The sequence below is a fragment of the Mastigoproctus giganteus genome, chromosome 4 (assembly GCF_048544385.1).
Source record: "Mastigoproctus giganteus isolate SK-2022 chromosome 4, ASM4854438v1, whole genome shotgun sequence".
In the NCBI taxonomy this organism is placed as follows: domain Eukaryota; kingdom Metazoa; phylum Arthropoda; class Arachnida; order Uropygi; family Thelyphonidae; genus Mastigoproctus; species Mastigoproctus giganteus.
Genome location: NC_143578.1, coordinates 168,825,215 through 168,846,992, shown reverse-complemented (window position 1 = coordinate 168,846,992; position 21,778 = coordinate 168,825,215). Strand labels below are relative to the sequence as shown.

The following is a 21,778-nucleotide window of genomic DNA, read 5'->3' as shown; positions in this document are numbered from 1 at the left end:
GATGAAAATACCTCAATTCGAGTCCTGTCGATGACGTCATGACACCTCACGATCTCAACTGTTCCGTTGGCACAATATGCTTTCAGATGGACGTGAAATGGTGGAACATGAGACAAGTGCCGGACTGAAAGCAACCACTTGAGCTGACTACAATGTCAAAAGTGTGGAGCGTTAATTCGTCCAGATCGAAGGTTAATAATCAGAATTTAATCAACTGAGTTTAAAGACGAACGCTGTTCATAGAATTTTAAGTGAAACTTTGGCCATGCGAAAATGGTTGTGAGGGATTTGAGTGAAAAAAAAAAAAAGCAACGCATGAACGTGACTTGATTTGTTAGAAAAGTTAGAAATCGATCAAGCCATGTTGAAATGAGTTGTTACTGGTGACGATCAGAAACCAAAAGGCCAAGGTGAGGAGGGGAACACGAAAATATCTCCACATCCGAAAAAAATCTCGAACCACCAGATCAAAAGTGAAAACCATGATTGTGTGTTTTTTGATTATAGAGGAATCATTCATAAAGGGTTTCTGCCGCAGAGACAAACGATGAACCCGAATTAGTACAGAGAAATTATCGACTATCGAGCGGTTACAGAAAAGAATCCTTCGTGTGCGACCAGAGATCGGTAAAAATCACGCTTCTTGATTAGACCGGGGTTCGAGCCCGTGACCACCAAATACGGAGGATGCGGAAAGCTCAGGGAATGACTACAGCATATCCCTATAGCAATATGGACTTAGTTGCTAATGCTACTAAAAACCAAATAACAACAACAACTATTTTTTTCGAAAACTGAAAACGAAATTAAAAAGAAATTATTGAGTAGAAATAGATAATTTAAAAGTGTGTAACCGACACTGTAAGGGAGTGGACAGATGAAAAAAACCAGTCTTACTTTGACGACTGCAGAAGGAAATTGTTTCGGGGGTAACCATTGTTATTCTGCATAAAATTCAAAGTAAAAATTCCTATTGATTTAATTTCATTCATTTTCTGACGGGCCTCGTGTTTTAATAAAGATCAGGCAAAATGAAATATTTTACTTACTCCGCTGCGTTTTACAAATTCCTTTTGCAGTCCTTTCGTTGCTTCTGATACGTTGTAAATAAACTTATTCTCAAGCGAGAATGGAGTAATTTGAACTGAGCAGTACTTCCCTACAAACATTACTTCCTGATTAAATCTTTTACTCTCTTTATATGCAACAGTATCGAGACACTGATGATAAGATCCCAAGGAGGCTGTTGATCCAGTCATTATTCCACTCTCTGGTTTCCCGGTTGCATCAAACACTGAAAAAGTGAATATGCATATTTAGAGAAGTACACCATCAGTTCTTCTTTGATAAAATCAAAATAATTAAAGAAAATTACAACTTGGTCAGATTTATAGTACATTGTTTAATAAAGGTATGTTGTACAATTAATTTCATCTTGAGTGTGCTTGTTCACAATGTTAACCTCGAGTTTTGTCATCTCTCAAAGACGCGTTATCATTCGAAAGTTCTTGATGATGAATTCATTATGTGATAGTGTCTGGGATTAATTTTTATTAGGTAACTGAATAAGAATTATAATTGTATTAATTCAAAGTTATGTTACCAAGCAAGAGGACGCTGGGAAAAAAATTCTTCCCCTTGTGTCTTGCACAATCTCTCCAGGAACGAATTGATTGACAAGGCTCTCATCATATACTCCTTCCTGTCGTATCCAAGCAGAACTGCAGTCACATTCAAATTTAATCCCAAATCGCGAATTTTTCCTCGACATTTCTCTGTACTTGTTAAGTAATCCTCAGATCTCCTACTCTCAATGACGTTTACAACAATACCACTTTTTAAGCCCTTAAAAATGGTATCAGCTCTACAACTTTTCCCCTTGGCAGACATAATCCTGTCGTATTCTACGTTACATATCCTTGAACAATATATTACCAGTTTTCCTTCATGACAATAGTCACCTACAGTACCTACCTCCTGTGGAACCAACTCATTTTGAGTGATGGTTGCTGCTGTGTTACCTGATGCACAAGTTCTTTCAGTTCAAATTCAATTTAAATAAGAATACTACGCTGAAGTAAAGGACTTAAATGCAATAATAACACTATTACCGGTTATGCAGCAATAATACGTATTTTGCTATCAAGCTTACGCTAGTAAGTATATATATTGACATCGAATGTACGTTATAAGTATATCAAGAGTAACTTATAAACCTCTAGCTAAATTTAAAAATAAACTATCGAATGTGAGTACGACTATAAAAGTATTTATTGAATACGAATCAATATGCTAATTCAATTAGAAAACCAGGCAAAATTTGTCAGTAACATCCGTTCAATTCTTCGACTAGTATGTGAATGCTCTCCAACCAACCAACCAATAGTTTTTAACGCTGCTGGCAAATTTAATCTTAGTTTCTCGTGTGGCCTTCGGTGTGATTCATCGTGCTTTAGCGTTGAGTTTCTTGTAACTGATGAGTTTATCAGATCAGTAGTAGGGAATTTGCAGAATTGTTTCTTCTAGGCTTTAATATTCTTGCTTTCGCAAAGGCAAACTCCGTATCCATCAATGATTGCGAAATCTCTCTACCAGCTCTTGGTTTTGGAATTGGCCCAGTGGTCGAAGCTAAATTTTGTTAGTGATTATGTGCAGTTCCGTCTTCAGTAAATGGCACCGAATTAACCGATTATCAAGGTAGATATATATAGGAAGTTCCAGTTAATGTGATTTGAAAGCCGTAAGGTCAACTGAGTTTATATTTTACAGAGTAGGGACGTGATCACTAATGTGTCAATCTCTCAGCACTGACCGTTCCATACTAGGATAGAAGGAGAACGTATTAATAGATTTCAAGCAGAAGGAACACCTGATGGAAGATGGATATTGATGTTAGATCCTGTGTTTAGCAAAGTGACTAGTTAGTTGTCCAGTAAAGATTCAATTAGCCTACCTCTAGCAAATAGGTAAGAACATCCTCATAATGGGTTGTGACCATTCAGATCTGCTAAAATCCAAAGCAGAGGTGGAAATTGAACTATTGTGTTATGAAGATCAGTACGAGCAATCAAAAAAAAATGGCGGGATATAAATTGAAACCAGGGTTAAGTGATTCCAATAGATATACCTACTGCTATTATTTCTAATTAGTTTCGCGGGGAATATGTCTGGATGGGATATCCAACTTAAAATCGCAACTCCTGCGCAAGCTGGTGGCTCTGCTCTTCTCTTGAATGAATCTATACGTGATATATTTTTTTACCTTAGGAACCATCCTGGGGCTCAGGTAATTTGCCTGTAAGCACAAAGTAAGATGCTCATATAGTTCAACTAGGTCTGCTAGCTCGTTAATATCGCTGCATATGCTACGGTAAAACCACAGTATTATATTCTGTATTAACAGGTTTAGGCATGGATGCTTGATCTCACAGCTTCTTCGAGGAAGTACACTTATTAGCCGTGATGTTATTTATTTATTTTATTTTTTTTGCTAGTTTGGCGATCATCATCAGTGTTTTAACTGCAGCTTTGTAGGATCAGTATTGCTTCAGTTTATTCCATTTTTCATCCATTTCTCTATCTATTTCGGATGAGCATTTGTTGGTTTGGATGGGCACGAGTACCGATCAGCCGCCGGTTGCCCAGAGATATGTTCGGAACGACTGAGGTATCTTTTCGAATGGAATACTTGCTAATTTCGAATGGAATACTTGCTAATTTTCTTTTAATACTTCTCATACGTTACTTTGTGTTTTCGATCTTGTATTTTTAAAATTTTTCCCCGTATTCATAGTTCACAATTCTTAGAGAAAGCTGGACGATTTCCTTTCCAGTTTTCCACATAGGAAGAGGAAGAGTACAATCTGATTTTCTTTATTATTTTTACCCGCAAAGTGGACAGATTGCTTTGCCTCGGCATGTCACCCGAGTTTGGGCATTCCTTAGCTATTTATAACCTCTGATGGAATTTTGGTACATAAGGGTGAATTCTACAACAAATAACCTGCTTTAACAATTTATGGCAAGCAGTACTGAAAATACTCCTATGATTGCTGGTATTAAATCGCCATATTTTTATTTATATTCCTTTTAGCATGTGTAATATTTAAACTCCTCGGTCAAAAGGCTCGATTTCTTTTTTTAGGTGCAGTCTCTACACTTGGATAGTTCTACATTCTACTTCTAGAAAGTAGAACTTCCAGTTTGAAAAAGTTCTACCTTCTTCCTAAAATGGGACTTCAAAGACTTATGCAGTACTTAAGATGTGGCCTGATCAATGCTTTATACAATAGGTTAATCACTTCATTCTTGCTGCCGGCAAAATTGTTATACATCATTGGAAAAACCCCATGAGCTGTCCTGGTAATCTGTTTGGCAGAACTTCATATCAGACCACACGATTACCTCCAAGTCCTTTTGATTTTGCACTGCCCTGAGTGCATTAATAGACAGTTGATATGTTACTCTGGAGTTACTACTACCCATAGGGAGTATCTTTCATTTGTCAATGCTAAACTTCATTTGCCATTTCTCAGTCCATCAGCCTAATTTTTCTCGGTCTTGTTGCAGCATACATTTAATTACAGACATTAACCACCCTGCCAACTTTTGTATCATCTGCACACTTACACATTAAGACTCATATAACTTGATTAATGAGAAAAAAATCAGACAATAATATTATTCCACAAAGCGCAGTGTTCATTGGAACCCACTCTCGGTCTTCTTGAACTTAACCATCCCTTTTTCCAGAGCCCTAACTTTCCTTTAATGCCACACTGCTCCAATTTGTATAGCAGCCTTTTATGCGCAACAGTATCAAATTCTCTCCTGAAATCCGGGTATTTCATATTAAAATTATTATGTTTTGCATTCACTTCCTTTGTCACTGCATCACAGTATTTAATCATATTGTTCCGACAAGATCTCCCCTTAAACTCATGCTGTAACTGATGATGTTTTTCGATTGCGAAGTCTCGTATTGAAGCCGCAGATGTCGTTGTTTAAGAATACGCATCTGCGTATTCTAAAATATGTTTCAAGTATTGCCATCAAAGCATTGATTCAGGTGTTGTCGAAGGCAACTTTAACATCTAAAAAAAAATACAGAAATCTGTGCTTTTGAACTCTGTGTCGTATGGATCCCAAATAATTAATTTCTTTCAAATCGCAGTATAAATGCTGAGGTCGTTTCAGGAAACGGTACATAACAAAATTGGCAGCCGCGTCTTCTCGAATAGCTTTAAGAAATTGCGACTTATTGTGTTCCAGCAAAGGGTCCACCTTGTCTTTTGGCAGGATTTTACGATATAATGGCTCCAAATTTTAGGAAGAACTTCAGAGCAAAAGTTTCACTAAATTTGCGTATAAAAGGACCTTGTATATAAAAGATATAATTTTTTGAATTGATTGAATATTTAAAAAAATATATATAATTTTTTGAATTTTTATTGACTTAATTGGCATATTAACTTATTTTCTAGACGTAGACTTTTATTCCTGGTTACGATACTTATTTTATTCTGAATGTAGATAGAGATTTTCTAGATTATTACTATCTGTAAAACTAGTATCGGTACCGTTCGAAATAGCCGCCAGTGCTGTAGGATGATATGGAATGGCGTTACGTATATTTCGAACTTTAACTTAAGTTTAGCGTAAAACTACGTAGAGTAATATGTAGCACTGTATTAGGAATCTGTTAGCTTAGTATTGGCAAATCAATTAAATTTATAAATCTTATTAATTTTAAATGTTAATGAAACGGAAATCATGCCCCAGACTAGAGAAGATAAGCAACGTGCCCAAAATAGCCCGAAAGCGTTGTGGTTCACGGGAGGACCGAAGGGGGCGATTCTCCAACTCATCACAGTCTAAAGAAATGTGCAAAATGTGACATGTTTGCGGATCTTTCTAGAGCAAGACATGATCTAGCCATGGAGGATGTCTTTGTGGCGCCAGGTGCAGAGAATATGAAGAAATTAGGTGCCAACTCAGGGTTCTGATGAGCGTCTATGAGAGTTTGAGGAATCAAGTAGATGGCCTCGAGGAAACTAAAATCCGGGGAGGGGAGTATTTAGGTTCAGGCGCCGCCCGAATAGTCCCACATCTGCGCAATATGTACTCTGTGATGAAATGCAGAACTACTGCACAGCCAGAAAAAAAAGTGTAATGTCGGGTTAATGTAGTATTGTGCTTTGTTCTGTTGTTGTGTCTGGCTTTTCGGCCGCGGGGCCCCTAGTGGGACCCCACGTTGCCCGCCACAACCACTGGGAGGTGAGCCAGGCTGCCCATTATACTCTGGATGGCCACTGCCAGGGTTGCCCAAGCTTCCTGACAGAGGTCATAAAAAAAAAAAAAAAAAAAATGAAAAGAGAAAATAAAAAGATAAAAGGGGTTTTTTTTTCTAAAGAGAGCATATGGGGGAGTAAGAGAAGAAGAGGTAAGAATGTGGGGAACAGTAGTTGGAGTGTACCAATAGGGAAGGCAGTCCACTGTAAGGTAGAGGATGGAGAAGGAAGTTGAAAATTACAGTAGCAGGTGCTCCTGTGTGAATCCTGCACTCAGGGTGCTTGCATTATCCTACCCCAGTAGGGGATCGCAGGGGTGACACGCTATTCTGTTCTGCCCTGAGTTCCGCAAGTCTTGCTCTTCTAGAATTTGAAACAGCCTGGGCGGAGCGTGTTAAGGCTGGGTATATCGCCTCTTTTTAAAGTAAAGTTAACTCCTGATTGCGGGGGTTTCGTTTAAACCGGGGAGGGGAATCAAACTCTCAGCTGCCCACATCAACGCCGGAGCTCACAACTGTGCACAAGGCAACACAGCGGCAATCTTCAGGGCAGAATGCGCTGATCCCACAGGAGCTAGTTATTGTAGGTGACTCAATTGTCAGGGAAACGGGATATATATTGTTCAAAAAGGTTAGGTTTAATAGGACCAGAGTATGTCTGCCACGGGCAAAAGTTGATGAAGTTGTATAGCAGATATCGTCTTTTTAGGGAACAAAAGGCAATATCTTTGTACACGTTGGTCCTAAAAACACTAAGTTTAGGAGATCTGCGGATTTATTTAACAAGTACAGGTCAATAGTGAAAAAAAAGTGGCGAGTCAGGCTTGAATTTTAAAGTGTCTGCAATCCTGCCCGAACACGATAGGAGGGAGTATACGATGGGAGCCATGTCAGTCAGTTCGACCCTGGAGGGATTGTGCAAGGCTCATGGGATTAGAATTTTTCTCAGCTTGGTCTGTGCTTTTAACAGGAGAGATTGCTTCTACAGGAATGGGATACACTTAAATAGAAAGGATACAAGAAATTTGCTGATGCTATCGAAGCAATGTTAGGGGGATCGGAAAACTGCTTGCGTGGGGGTTTCACAGACTAATAGATTAAGAGTAGCCGCAGGCAGAGGTGGAAATGATTCTTTCACTGCTTCTATTGGAATTAGCAGCAGGCCGGATAGCAGGATGCTGGGAATTTGTGTAACTCCTGGGTGTCACGAAACAAGTAAATACATGGGCTGTGTTAGATAACTATGAGTAAGAACAGGTGCAGGAACACCAATGCTAGGAGAATAGTAAATAAATTTGAATTTTGAGGTGCTGGTCACGACATCAAAGTCTGATATCGTTGGGATATCAGAGACGTGGTGGCCCACAGATATAAGGAATGCAGAATTGGAATTTGGGGAGTGCAATGTGTACAGGGTAGGAAGGGAGGAGGGGTTATGCTAATAGGTATGAAACACAAAATCTAAGAAAGTGCGTACAATTGATATAGATGGAGAGTGCAATGTTGAATCAGTTTGTTGTGACATAAGCACTGGGAAAGAAAAAATGAGGGTAGGAGTTTGTTATAGGCCTAATGACTCTGAGTACAATGAACAGTTACACAGAGAAATTGAGGGAGCTAGTAAATCAGAGTTTTATAATAGGGGATTTTAACTTCTCAGATATTGACTGGAATTTGTGAGTTGGTCATTTGCACACTACCAAGGTTTTTTTGGATTTATTGGATGATTGTTTTCTACATCAGCATATTAGAGAGGCAACCAGAGGGAATAACACACTTGGTCTGATTATCGGCAGTGATTATTCATGCATTAAGAATTTATGGATAAAAGAGCCTCTAGCTGGCAGTGATCACAGTGTACTGATGTGGGATTTACTTAAAGATGTGACAACCGCCAGTAGTGAAGGAATAGTTTTTGTTTTCGTAAATGTCTACAGTGGGCTCAAAGATTTTACCAACAGCAAATTCTAATTTGGGAGCATTGAAGGAAGTAATCTTGGAAACTACTAGGCTTTTTGTTCCAACTAAAAAATAATGTTCTAGGTCTAGGCCCAAATGGATGTCAGATGAACTAATGAGACTCGTGGCAGAGATGAGAAATGCATGGGGTGCATATAAATAATCAGGCAACACAGCAGCCTATGGTAGATGTAAGATAGTTCTGCAAACAAGTCACAAAAGAGGTTAGTCAAGCGAAGATAGATTATGAGAAATCTTCGGCAAATGATGCAAAGAAAAACAACAAAGACTTCTCTACTTATATAAACTATAAAAAGGAAGGGGGTGAATCAGATTGGTCCACTTGATATCAGTAGTTTGACTGTAGATGATCATTTGCAGATGGCTGCCAAAATAAATGAGTATTTTGCATTTACATTCACACATGAGAATTTATTCAAGGAGGAGAGGACCAGATGTGAATCAAACTCTAACAGGGAGTTAACTCAGTTTGTAATAACTGAGAGCAAATTGGGGGAGAAATTGTTTAAGTTAAACATAAGAAAGGCACCTGGAATGAATGTAATTTTTCCAGTTATATTATGGGAGGTTGCAATGGAAGTAAGCAAACCCTTAGCCATAATTATGAGAGAATTCTTAGACTCAGCGGAAATCTGCACGGACTAGAGATGTGCAAATGTATCTCCAATTCAAAAAGTGGGATCAAAGGGTGACATGAGTAATTACAGACCTGTTAGTTTGATTACTGTTCCAGAGAAAATAATGGAGTCACTTGTTAAAGGAGCATTGCAGAATCATCTAGACAAGACTGTAGTTTTAGTTCAGGCAGCGCTTGCATTTAAGTCTAAGCCTTGTTTGACCAATTTGTTTGGATACTATGATGTGGTCACAAAAGAACCGGATGGAAAAAATAATTTGGATATCATATACTTGAATTTCAGAAACGCATTTGATACTGTTGCACACTGATGACTGCTGTACAAATTGGAGCAATATAGCATGAAGGGCTAAACTGTCTTTCCACATTTTCAGTTTATGCCCCCTCAGGTTTGTAATCTGAGCAAGAGGAAGAATCCCTTCAGCATTGAGCCTTCTCAAACCATACAAGGCCTAATACACCTCATTCAGAAACAACAGCAATGGCAGTATACTGTTGCAAACGATCTGGAGAAGTTGGGCAGGTAGGCTGAGAAATGTCGACTGAAGTTTAACATTGACAAATGCAAAGTACTGCATATGGGTAACAGTAACCCCAGAGAAATGTACCAACTGGGTGTGGTTACACTCAGGTTAGGGGAGAATGAAAGAGACCTGGGGGTAATTGTGCAGTCAAATATGAACCTTTCCGAGCAGGGTAGACAGGCTGCCAGATATACAGGAATTTTTCTAGCAGGGATAAGGAAGTGATTATACCCTTGTATAAGGCAATGGCCAGGCCACCTTCTGAGTGCTGTATACAAGTCTAGAAGCCTCATTTTTAGAAGGATGTACCGGTGTTGGAACAAGTACAGAGAAGGGCAACGAGATTGATGAATGGAACAAAGGGTTGCTCTTAAGAAGAAAGGCTTAAGTGCTGCAAATTGCTGCGTCTGGAGAATAAGCATTTAATAGGCGATCTGATTCAACTGCATAAGGCCTTGAGCAGACTTAGTGCTGATGGGATTCTTGCTCAGATTAGAAACCTGAGGGGGCATAAACTGAAATTGGGGAAAGGTAGTTGTCGAATAGATATACAGGGTGTTTCAGTTAAACGTTTCAGAACTTCTAAGAGGGGTAGGGTACATCCTGACAACTCGAAATCATATAGCAATGTGGGGTCGGAAATGCTTTCCTGAAGCGGTGTTGTACACAGAAGCACCATAAAGAAAAGAGACCGTAAGTGAGAAATCGTTTTAATAATACATGAAAAGAAGCAAAAGGTACATGGATTAAAGTAAGTGTTCGAAGTTTCTTCCACGGGCTACAATGCACGCCTCACATCTCCGACGCATGGACATCCGAACATTCTGGAATACTCCAGGCGAATTTCGAATTTCTTCGGCAGCTACTGCGATTCTTGCAACCAGCTCCTCAGCATTGTCAACAGGGGTGTCATAAACTAGCGATTTCATATGACCCCAGAAATAAAAATCAAGACATGATAGGTCGGGTGACTGAGCAGGCCAACGCACGGGACCACCACGTCCGATCCACTGTTGACGAAATGTGACATCCAGGTAGTTACGAACATCTCCGTTATAATGGACAGGGGCTCCATCGTGTTGGAACCACATTGTCTGTTGCGTCGATGCAGAAATCTGTTCATCTCTCAAAAGTTGTGGCAATACTTGCTGCAGAAAGATCAAGTAGATAGGTCCGGTTAGACGACACGGTAACAGGTAAGGTCTGATGAGGTGATCTCCCATAATACCGGCCCATACATTGACTGAAAATCGAATCTGTGCTGCACGACGTCGTATTGCATGCGGGTTCTCGACCGCCCAGATATGGTCGTTATGCGTGTTGAAAATTCCTTCCCTTGTGAAGGATGCCTCATCGGAAAACAACACTTCAGCAGGAAAAAGGGGATTTGTAGCACATTTTCCAAGGTACCACTGTGCGAAAGCAATACGAGGTGCATAATCCTCGGTTGCTGTGTCTGAACACGCTGCCTGGAGTATTCCAGAATGTTCGGATGTCCATGCGTCGGAGATGTGAGGCGTGCATTGTAGCCCGTGGAAGAAACTTCGAACACTTACTTTAATCCATGTACCTTTTGCTTCTTTTCATGTATTATTAAAACGATTTCTCATTTACGGTCTCTTTTCTTTATGGTGCTTCTGTGTACAACACCGCTTCAGGAAAGCATTTCCGACCCCACATTGCTATATGATTTCGAGTTGTCAGGATGTACCCTACCCCTCTTAGAAGTTCTGAAACGTTTAACTGAAACACCCTGTATACATGCGTATAGGCCAGTACGCTTTAAATATGTTAAGAGTTATTTTATATGTTGGGATGATTTCAAAGAAAATGGGTTAGAAATCTGGGCTTCGTTCAATCTTATGATTGACCAAAAGGTGTTAGAACGGATGTATAAGTAAAGAGGGCAGTCTACAAGGAAGTGCAGAACGGTAAGTTGGGGGGGGTGACAGGATATGCACTGATCTTCTCCTTCTTTTAATAATAAAAACACAGGTGTGTAAAATGAATGTGCCCAATTCTCATGCTTGCCGATACCACTTCTCCTCTGTTTCGTTTGAATCCGGAGTGCCACAACTCTGGGATCTTGTTTTATCTGGTGAAGTATGTTGTATTTCCGGTTTACCACCGCTCAAGATTATTTGTGAAAGGCTGGGTGGCTTCCTTTGCAATTTGGATAAAGGGGTTTAGCCTGAACAATCTAATTATATGTGCTCCTTGGAACTACGAATCGAAGAAACGGCATCGCCACTATATGCTTGCTGAGTGAAAGGCCATATTTCTGGAATTTACAATAAGATTCGAAATGAAAGGCCGCATTCGACAGTTTGAATAGTCAGTTTTAACTGTGGATGGTAAGCATTGAGTGCTGAAAGTTAAAACGATAAACCTAGATAGAATGAGATTGCTATCTTTTAAATCACAATTCGTCTGTTATTTATTACTGTTTAATCTCTGGGTTTATGAGCCGATCCACTTGACGTGGGCACCTGTACGTGGTGAGGTGATCTCTCAGCGATGCTGCTGGGCTTCTAGATTAGCATCACTGGGATCCAATGTCCATGCCTCATTCCGGAGTGTGAAGCCGTGAGCGTCGACTGGTGGAAGCTCGAAAAGGGGGAACCTGTAATCGAGAGAGGGCCATCCTAATACACCAATATGGTGATTTATTTGTATTATGTCTGGTCTCTCTCTCTCTCTCTCTCTCTCTCTCTCTCTCTCTCTCTCTCTCTCTCTCTCTCCAGTGAATTGTAAGTGGTTCTGAACTTACGTAGAAACTCAGGAACAAAATCTACCTTTCCTTAGTATATTTATTAATTGCTTTACTACTAAACTAACTCCTCCAATCGCTTCATCACTAGGTCACACCACTCCTGTCTCCCGTTGGCAGAGCCGAAAACTCTGAAAGGATTATGAGGGCAAACTAGGTATCACCTGGATCTACGGACCAAACTGAATGTCATCAGCAGCAAAATGATATTAATCCATCTATTGCCAAGAGACAAAAGAAAGATATGCACCAAACCATATCGCCAGTCTTTCTGATCTTCCACTTTTTCACAGATTAGCCTGTTAATAAACTTTCTCTCTTTGTTATACAAATGTCTAGAACATATAGCTGGTCTACCAAAAACGGTTCTCTGTTTCAATCCAGTTGCCTAATTTATAGAAATGAAAAATCACCGACATAAAGACAAATTTCTAAAAAGCACAGCTTTTGGTGGGATTCTCATTAAAGTCATTACATATGCCATTTTAAATGTATAAAAAAGGGGATAATTTCACTAATTTTGCATAATTTAAGTAATTCGTATTTGAAACCTTGACCAGAATTGCTGGTAACTCTCTGGCTGTTCTGAATTTCTTCCAAGGAAATTACCAAGGTCGTGGATTAATATTAATTATCCTAACATCGCGAAATAATGATAATAACTCGTGGTGACTTAGAAAAATTATCAGGGAAGTCAGCGTAAGAAAACAAAAGGCTTATTGAAAATTACTGAAAACAATGACGTCATTTCTTATGTTTTCCTCACCTGCGAAAAGGAAATGAGCTCTTTTTTACAGCACAAAACGCCAAGAGTACAACTTCACTATTTTTTTAGCATTAGCTGGAATAATATTTATTATTCCGTTGATTTATACGATGTCAACTCTACAAACGTTGCTGAATAATAATAATAAACTCATGATAACTGGTAGCTTAGCAAAAATATGAAGGAAGTGTGCGTAAAAAAGCAAAAGGCTTACTGAAAATTTCTGAAAACAATGACGTCTGAAGATTGCATCACCTGTGTAAAGGAACTTCCCGGTTTCTTAAAGCACAAACACCAAGAGCACAACTTCGCCATTTTTGAAATAGCGAAGTTGTACTCTTGGCGTCCAAAAACCAGTCCAAACAGAATTTTTGATAACAAAAATACCAACTTGACCATGGACGAACCCTTATTTAGCCAATGGAAAAATCACATTTGGATTCTATAACGATTTCACAGCATATAATACAAGTTGGTTAGTACACTACACGACAGGACGACTTCGTCCAGATTCGACCTCGATACTCGACCCCTCCTAGCAGAAATCAAAATAACAAAAAATATAATTCGGGAATTTTCTCAAATCTCTCTCAAATAAATCTACCACTGTTTCTTATATATCTTCTATTCTCATCATGGAAACTAGCAGTCCATTTAAGAGAAACAAATTAAGAGAAACCCTTTGCGCTGAAATTCTTCCTTAAATATGGAGTCATTATATCATATAACCATGCCTAAAGCTAAACGATAAGGACTTTTGCTCAACTCAATAACCTGCAATTTCTTAAAGCTATTCGAGAAGACTTTCATGCCAGTTTTGTAATGTACTGTTTGCTGAAATGACTTCCGCATTTATACTGCGATCTGAAAGAAATCGACTATAAAATTTTTATTGGACACATTATTTCGGAACCAGATGACCCTGAGTGCCGAAGATGTAATTTTTTTCGATGTTAAAGTTGCCTTCGACAATGCCTCAATCAACCCTTTGATGAAAATTCTTGCAACATATTTTAGAATACTCAGAGACTTATTAAAAATCAACGATTCCATTCTCAAACATCTGAGGCTTGAATACGAAACTTTCCAATAGAAACACATCATCAGGAGATCTTATCAGACCAATATGATTACTGTGATGCAGCGACAAAGGAAGGGGATGCAAAAAAAAAATTATTTTAATATCAAACAACTGGATTTCATGAAACATTTTGATATTGTCGCACATAAAAGATTACTATACAAATTGGAGCAATGTGGCATTAAAGGAAAGTTATTTGGCATCATTTCCGTTTTATAACAAAGAAAAAAGGAGTTGGGAGATGAGATCACGCAAAGAATAATGTGGAATGATCTTGGATGTTCTCAGAGCTGGCATAAACCAACTGGTTGCGGAAAAACGTTTATGCTTCGGGGACTTTGGATTAACCATTGTCCCTATGGTAGAAACCTTTTGGTAACCAGAGAAATGGATATTTGAGGGCAGTTATTTGGATTTTCCCAGAGCTGGCATAAACCAGCTCTTGGCACATCCAAGATCATTACATTACATGCGCTTCAGCCTTACCAGTTGCAGCGCATATAATGTAGGCGTTGCAGTACTCGTCTGCATTACTAAAGCGTTTGTATATTTCCATCGAGAGGCAAATAACAAACGTTTTTTTTTTTTTTTTTTTGCAACCAGCTGAGCCGGTCAAGAATATTTGAATCGGTTCGCGATTGGGAGATAACAGACACCAAATTACAGAATGAGTAGACCATTTTGCTTGTCATTGGTGATTCTCATTAAGTTGCAGAAGTCCCCGTTGGTCATCAAGTTTTCGCTTTTCTTTGCAATTAAGCTGTTCGGTTGAGCATGGCGAGCTTTAAATCTGCAGTCATCTCGCTGTTTGAATGATTGTAAAAGTTTCGAAAGGGGTCTTCTTCTTGCAGTCGCGTTACTAGGCTATGCAGGTCATTACCGCACGCTTCGTCAGGGTCAAAAGTCGTCGTTGTCTTGACACATCGTCTTACATATTTCAATCGTTTTGCGAATGTCCAAGTCCGATTCATACAATTTACGATCCAGTAAGAGCTCTTCATTGTCGTCGTAGATCATGATATATTTCATCTCTGACAGTAGCTCTGTTTCCTCATTGAGAAGTGGAATGTGCAGTGTTACCACCCCGTGCTTTTCGATAGTGTATTACGTCTCGCGTCATACTAATCTGGGGCTTATGTGGGATAAGGGCCTTTCACACAGCACTTTGCTAACACTATGGCAGAAACATTTGTCCGCAGTGTGGCCGATAAGACATGTAATAACTAGAGTAAGCAATCACAGGCTTGCCATTCCGTATATACAAATGTTTTGTTCCGATACCTCGAGGATATGGGCTTCTGCTTCCCTCACTGTCATGAAACAATTCATTGGTTTCGGGTATTTGATATTAAGGTAAATGAATCGTGTTAGTGGTAACCCTTTAGCTATCTCGAAACGCATAATACATATATTATGGTTGCTTGCACCCTTTGGTATCAGTTATTCATGACAGGAAATCTACGTACCCTCCCTTCTCGCCGATCGTCTTGACTCCTCAAAATATCTACAACGTTATTCAGGGCATAGGCCGTCCCTCGTCATTTAACTCCGTTGGTTCCCCAAAGAAGCTGGTTACAGAATTGGGCATGCTTAGAAGGCTTTTTTTTGCTAACACCCTCCAAACGTCCAAAACTTTGCATGTTTGGAAGGTGTTAGTCTCACAGTTATATGAGCCAATCTTCAAAGGATTGGCCCATTTAACTGTGAGGAGAAAGCTTAGAATTCAGAAGACGCAGAATATATATACAACCTAATAGAGCTGTGACTGAGCCCCTGGTCTTTGGCCGTGACGGGACAGTTGCAATTTAAATTACATTTATCTGCATTGTATTCATCTAGTTGCAATAAAGATTAATGGTGTCCCAACGAACATGAAACGGTTCACTAAAGATACCATTTATTTCAGTGAGTTACACGAATATTTTATTTCACACGCATTTTGTAAATACCATACATATCTTTCCCCAATTTTATCAGATGTTGGTCAAGTTGACTGCACGACAGAAACACTCGCTGATACTGCTCGAACAAAATCACTTCTAGTAAAGATTTGGATTTATATGTAAGATCTGTTGAAAAATATAGTAAAACAGTTGACATGGAAAACACTTCAGGTTAAAAGTACTCGTATATGCAGCATGCAGATATATATCCATATATATCCATGGAGATTAAAACACTGGTGTGCAAAATTAAGGACCAGTCAGGTTTTCACCTGTAGCTTCTCATAGGTGTGGCCTTGATATGGGGAAAGCATACCAAAGGAACCTCGTGAGGTCAGAAATGATGAAGGAAACAACAACGGAAACAAAATGGTACAGAGGAACTTTATTCAAAAATGGCAACATGGCATTGGCTGCCATGATACAGATGCATCACTGCCAAAGATGGAAAAATGGAAAGAGGTAGTCCTCAGTAAGAGATATGGCCACCCCTAATGTCGATGCGGGCTTTGCACCGCCTGTCCATAATTAGAACGATGTTGTTGATAAGTTCTTGCAGTAACATCGTCCATTCCTCTGTCAGCACTATCTTCAGTTGGTGAAAATGTTCTGGTGGGTGTGGAGCCGCTGGGCGTCTCCCCAGAGCGTCCCATATGTGTTCCAATGGGTTTTAGACCGAAGGAACGGGCAGACGAATCCATATGAACAATGTCCTCACTTACCAAAAGCATATCAACAGCTGCAGTGCGATGGGATGTGGCGTTATCATCTTCGGAACAGACGCATGGAGATAGATTACCTCAGTACAGTAGCGTGCACCGGTTACAGTACCGCCTTCCAGTATCTGGAGTTGGGTACGTCCATCCAAGATAACACCTCGACCGCCATATCGATCCCTTTCAGTCATGTTTGCGGGTGATACCGTGTGCCAACCTATCTCCAGATTAGCTGACGTCCAGAATCGCTGCTGAGACTGAATATACTCGCATCAGTAAAGAGTGCCTTAAGTAAAGATTTTGCGGTTGTAACCTTTAGAAACAGTGTTGATCATTAAGTTTCGCACATCAGTGAATTACCATAGCATTAATGGCTCGCTGTAATAAATTACAGTAATATATTCTCTATAGTTATAGAACGTAATTTTAATATACAGTAAAATCAGCTATCGGCTTCTCCCACCCCTGCAATGTTATGAACTAATTAATGTACCTATATTAAAGGTGTTGTAGTTTTTAGTGGGGTTTTACGAGTATCAGCGACTAAGGCCATATTGCTCCTTGTATGTTGTCTCTAAATTGCATGTATTCTGTAATTGATTTTCTGTTAGCTGGATGAAAAATCAGTGCTTCCGGGAGAAAAAACCAAGCTTTGCCTAAGACCGACTAACTCCGTCACGTTGTGAAAAGGCCCATAAAAACTCTTTTCCCCATCGACGGGAGTCGAACTGAAGTCTTTTCCACCTGGTGTGGGGAGGGCAGTGATCGTACCAACTGTGCTATCCACGAGGGCTTGCAAACACAGCTGTTCACTGAAGAAGTGTTAATAAAATAAAACAAAACGTTTGACATTATGTGCATATTTCTAATTCGAAAATGATCATAATAATACCAAGGTAGGTTTTGAATGCTTTATTACCTTCAAGCAACACAATTTATCTTCGCATCACGCCGCTTAAGAAACACAAAAAAAGTTTATTTTCGACTGGATATCGTTCCAATAACCGTAATTTCACTTTCTTGTAAGGTTTTAAGCAATCACACTGACTCTGACTTCTTCGGGTTCCTGAAATACCTAACTACTCGAGTTGTCCTGGAAAACGTTGTATTGAATGACCACCAATTACTCAATGCTGTACATGATGATGGTTTACAGATAAAGCACCAACCCTCTTCTTTGAACAAACACTATCATCCTCGCTTTATAGAACAAGACACACTTTCAGCAGTTAGAAAATTAGCCATTTTTATAGGTATGCTACGTTCAATTGGCATTTATTGGAACCTGATTTTCAAGATCTTAGGAATAAAGATATGACGAACATTTTGAAAAAGAAAATTTTCCAGTAGAAATGATGAAATAATAAGAAAGAGATGAAGGAGAAATTTCATTAATTATCATTACAATATAGTAATTTTTTAGTTTTTAATCTTAATAAGGATATTAAGATTAAAAACTAAAAAAAGTATACAATACATGCAATTCAGAAATATGCTTAATAACTTGTCCGTGTGTACTTTGAGGTTGGATACCATAATTCTCTGCGTATGTTAGCAGGAATATTAGCATTAGCAAAGGCACATGATGAAAGAAAGCAAGCTTATATAGTATCAGCCAAAAAAAAAAAAAAAAAACACTTATTTCACCCATCCACTCACTCCAAATGTTTGTCAAGTTCTGTCTTGAATCCGTTTAAGCTATCAACTTCTACAACGACAGGTGGAAGTTTGTTCCAGCAATCAACCACCCACTGGCTAAAGGCAAACTTCTGCACATCTATCCTACAACTGCTTGTCTTCAGTTTGAATCTATGCGCTCTCGGGTGATTATTCTGAGCAAGAGGAAGAATCCCATCAGCATTGAGCATGCTCAAACTATTCATGGCTTTATACACTTCAGTCAGATCGCCTCGCAGGTGTCTAGTCTCCAGACAGTATCATTTCCAAAACTTAAGCCTTTCTTCGTAAGAGCAACCCTTTGTTTCATTCACTAATCTTGTTGCCCTTCTCTGTACTCATTCCAACAGTTCTACATCCTTCTTAAAATGAGACCTCCAGACCTGTATACAGTACTCAAGGTGTGGCCTCACTACTGCCTTATACAAGGGATAATCACCTCCTTATCCCTGTTAGAAAAAATTCTGTAGATCATTTACAAGACACCATGAGCTACTCTTTCAGACCGTCTGCACTGCTCAGAAAACTTCATATCTGCCTGCACAATTACCTCCAGGTCCTTTTTATTCTCTACCACTGTCAGTGTAGTACCACAGAGTTGATACGTTACTCGGGGATTACTGCATCCCATATGTAGTACTTTACTTTTGTCAATGTTAAACTTCATATTTACCACCTCTCAGCCCATCTTCCCTAGTTTTCTAGATCCTGTTGCAGCAGTGTACTGTCATTAACAACCCATGCCAACCTTCGTATCGTCTGCAAACTTGGACAGTTTAGCGTGATATACCATCATCAATATCATTTATAAATACAGAAAACAACAATAACATTAGTCTACGAAGAGTAGTGTCCATTGATTACCACTCACTCAACCATCCCTTTATCCATATCAGCAACTTGCCCTTAATGCCAATCTGTACAAATGTATCAAAGGCCTTTATAAGATTCAAATATATCAAAGTTATTCTTTGCATCCAGTTTCTTTGTGACTACATCATAGAATCCAATAAAAGTAGTTAGACAAGACTTCCCCTTAACAAACCATTTATGTTTCCCAGCTATAACTGAAACTTGTCTAGATGATCCTGCAATGCTTGTTTAACCAGTGCCTCCATTGATTTCCCTGGAACAGAAGTTAAACTAACAGGTCTGTAACTACCTGTGTCTCCCTTTGTCCTCCTTTGTGATTGGGGGTCACATTTGCACATCTCCAGTCCATGGGTACCTCCCGAGTCCAGGGAAGCTCTCATAATTATGGCTAAGAGTTTGCTTACTTCCATTGCTTGGACAGATTCCATCCACCCCAGGTGCCTTTCTTATGTTTATCTTCAACAATTTCTCCTCCACTTTACTCTCAGTTATTACAAGATTATCTAGCTTACTACCAGAATTTACTTCACCTCTGGCATTCCCTCCCTCAATAACTCCTCATCTGTGAATGTAGATGTAAAATATTCATTTAGTTTGTTAGCTACCTGAGCAGGATCATCAAAAGTTGAACATCGATATCAAGTGGACCAATCTGATTCATCCCCTTCTTTCTAGAGTTTACATAAGTAAAGAACTCTTTGCTGTTTTTCTTTACATCCATATTATTCAAAATGAAGTCATATGTTGACCTCAGTCTTTATATTGGTTTAAAAATAAATAAATTTTATTAAAATAATGAAAGGGTTGATTAATATTCATTGAATGATCAATAAGACTGCAATGTTACATATTAAAAAAAACAATCACTAGATTTTCAAAAAAAAATGCACTATAAATGTACTGAATAGCAGTGTTATCGTTGTAGGGTTTTAGGCGCATCAGCGACTAAGGCTGTATTGTATATTATCTGTATTTTGCATGGTGCGTATTGTATATTGTCGTGTAAATTGTGGTCTGTGGTCGATTTTCTGTTTTATCGATGAAAAATCCGAAATTTGGGCAGAAAAAAACATGCTACCCTCGTTTGAGACTAACTCAGCCTCACTAAACAGTAATTACATTGAACAATAGTGAACGCCAGAAAAAATATGAATACTGAAATATTCGTTGTTTTTTTTAATTTTTTTTATTTTTAGATTTCAGATAACGGGGGGGGGGGGAAGGAATCGAGATTGTCCTTCTATGGGGAAACAACAGAACGAAGATAATATGTGGTTCACAATAATTGAAATTTAAATTAGAATTTTTAACTAGCTTTACACAATACACACACAACGCGAATATTCACAATATACATTGTGTGATCACTGAATTATGACCACCTACATAATACTTTGTACTGAGGGCAAAAGGTCCTCCTTTTTCCCTCAGTACAACAGCTATCCGACGTGGCATTGATTCAACAAGATGTCGGAAGAGTTCGGCAGGTATGGCCAACCAAGCTGTGTGTAATGGGGCAGCAATGCAAGCATGGAAGTGATTGGTGTATCCACACGCCTGATATGCCTTTCCATAGTGTCGCACAAGTGCTCTATGGGATTGATATCGGTGGAGTTCGGAGGCCAATCGATATGTTGGAATTGTGTTCCTCGAACCATTCCTGCACAACAAGTGCCCGATGGCCCGGCGCATTGTTATCTTGGAAGACAACATCGCCATTCGGGAAAAAGTGTAACATAGCAGGGTGTACAAAATCAGCAAGCAGTTGACAATAGCGGAGACCACTGATACGTTGTTACACATACACCAGGGGTCCAAGTTCCTGCCAGTAAAACATGCCCCACACCATACAAACGCCTCCACTGGGCTGCACTTTTGATACCGTGCATGATGGATGAAGAGCTTCATGTTGTTGACGCCAAATCCGTACACGACCATCCACGGTGTGGAGTAAATAACGTGACTCATCCGACCAGCACACCTTCTTCCAATCTTCTAACGTCAAACTTGCATGCTCTTTGCACCAGGCGAGCCTTTTATGCCGATGAACCTTGGTTAGGAGAGGATGCCGTAGGGATTGTCTGCTCGTATAGCCCATACATGCGAGCGTGCAATGCATGGCATGCTAGATATTGTTCCGGGTTGGCCCTTGTTCTATTGGATAGTCAACTCTTCAAAAGTGCTGTGGCTGTTCGCCTGCCCGAGTCGTCGGATCCAGCGCTCACCTCTAACATCACAACCTTTCGCTGACCTTTTGCAGTTTTGCTGTCGATTCGTTGTTTGAACATTTTGACGGCAGTCCTTGTACACTTTAACTACGGCGGCTCTCGAACACCCCACCAGTTCAGCCGTATGGGAAATCGAGGCAGCAGCTCGTCGAGCTTCCACAATCTGTCCTTTATAAAAGTCCGGTAAATCCTTCCTTTTACCAATCACGCTCGGAATTTTACTACCTACTGAACCACTGACACCTTATCTAGGCTACGTAGGTCGACTAACTCCGCACTCTCGTACCCCACGTG

General features: G+C 39.5%; 1 protein-coding gene across 1 annotated transcript in view; it reads right to left on the bottom strand.

Moving 5' to 3' along the window:
• LOC150087184 (nose resistant to fluoxetine protein 6-like) overlaps window positions 1-21,778 on the bottom strand; it is a 134,507-nt gene that overhangs the window by 90,656 nt on the left and 22,073 nt on the right. The window contains exon 2 of the mRNA XM_090372399.1: window positions 1,050-1,294. Within this exon, the coding sequence (XP_090228525.1) occupies window positions 1,050-1,294 (245 nt within the window). The remainder of the gene's footprint in view (window positions 1-1,049; window positions 1,295-21,778) is intronic.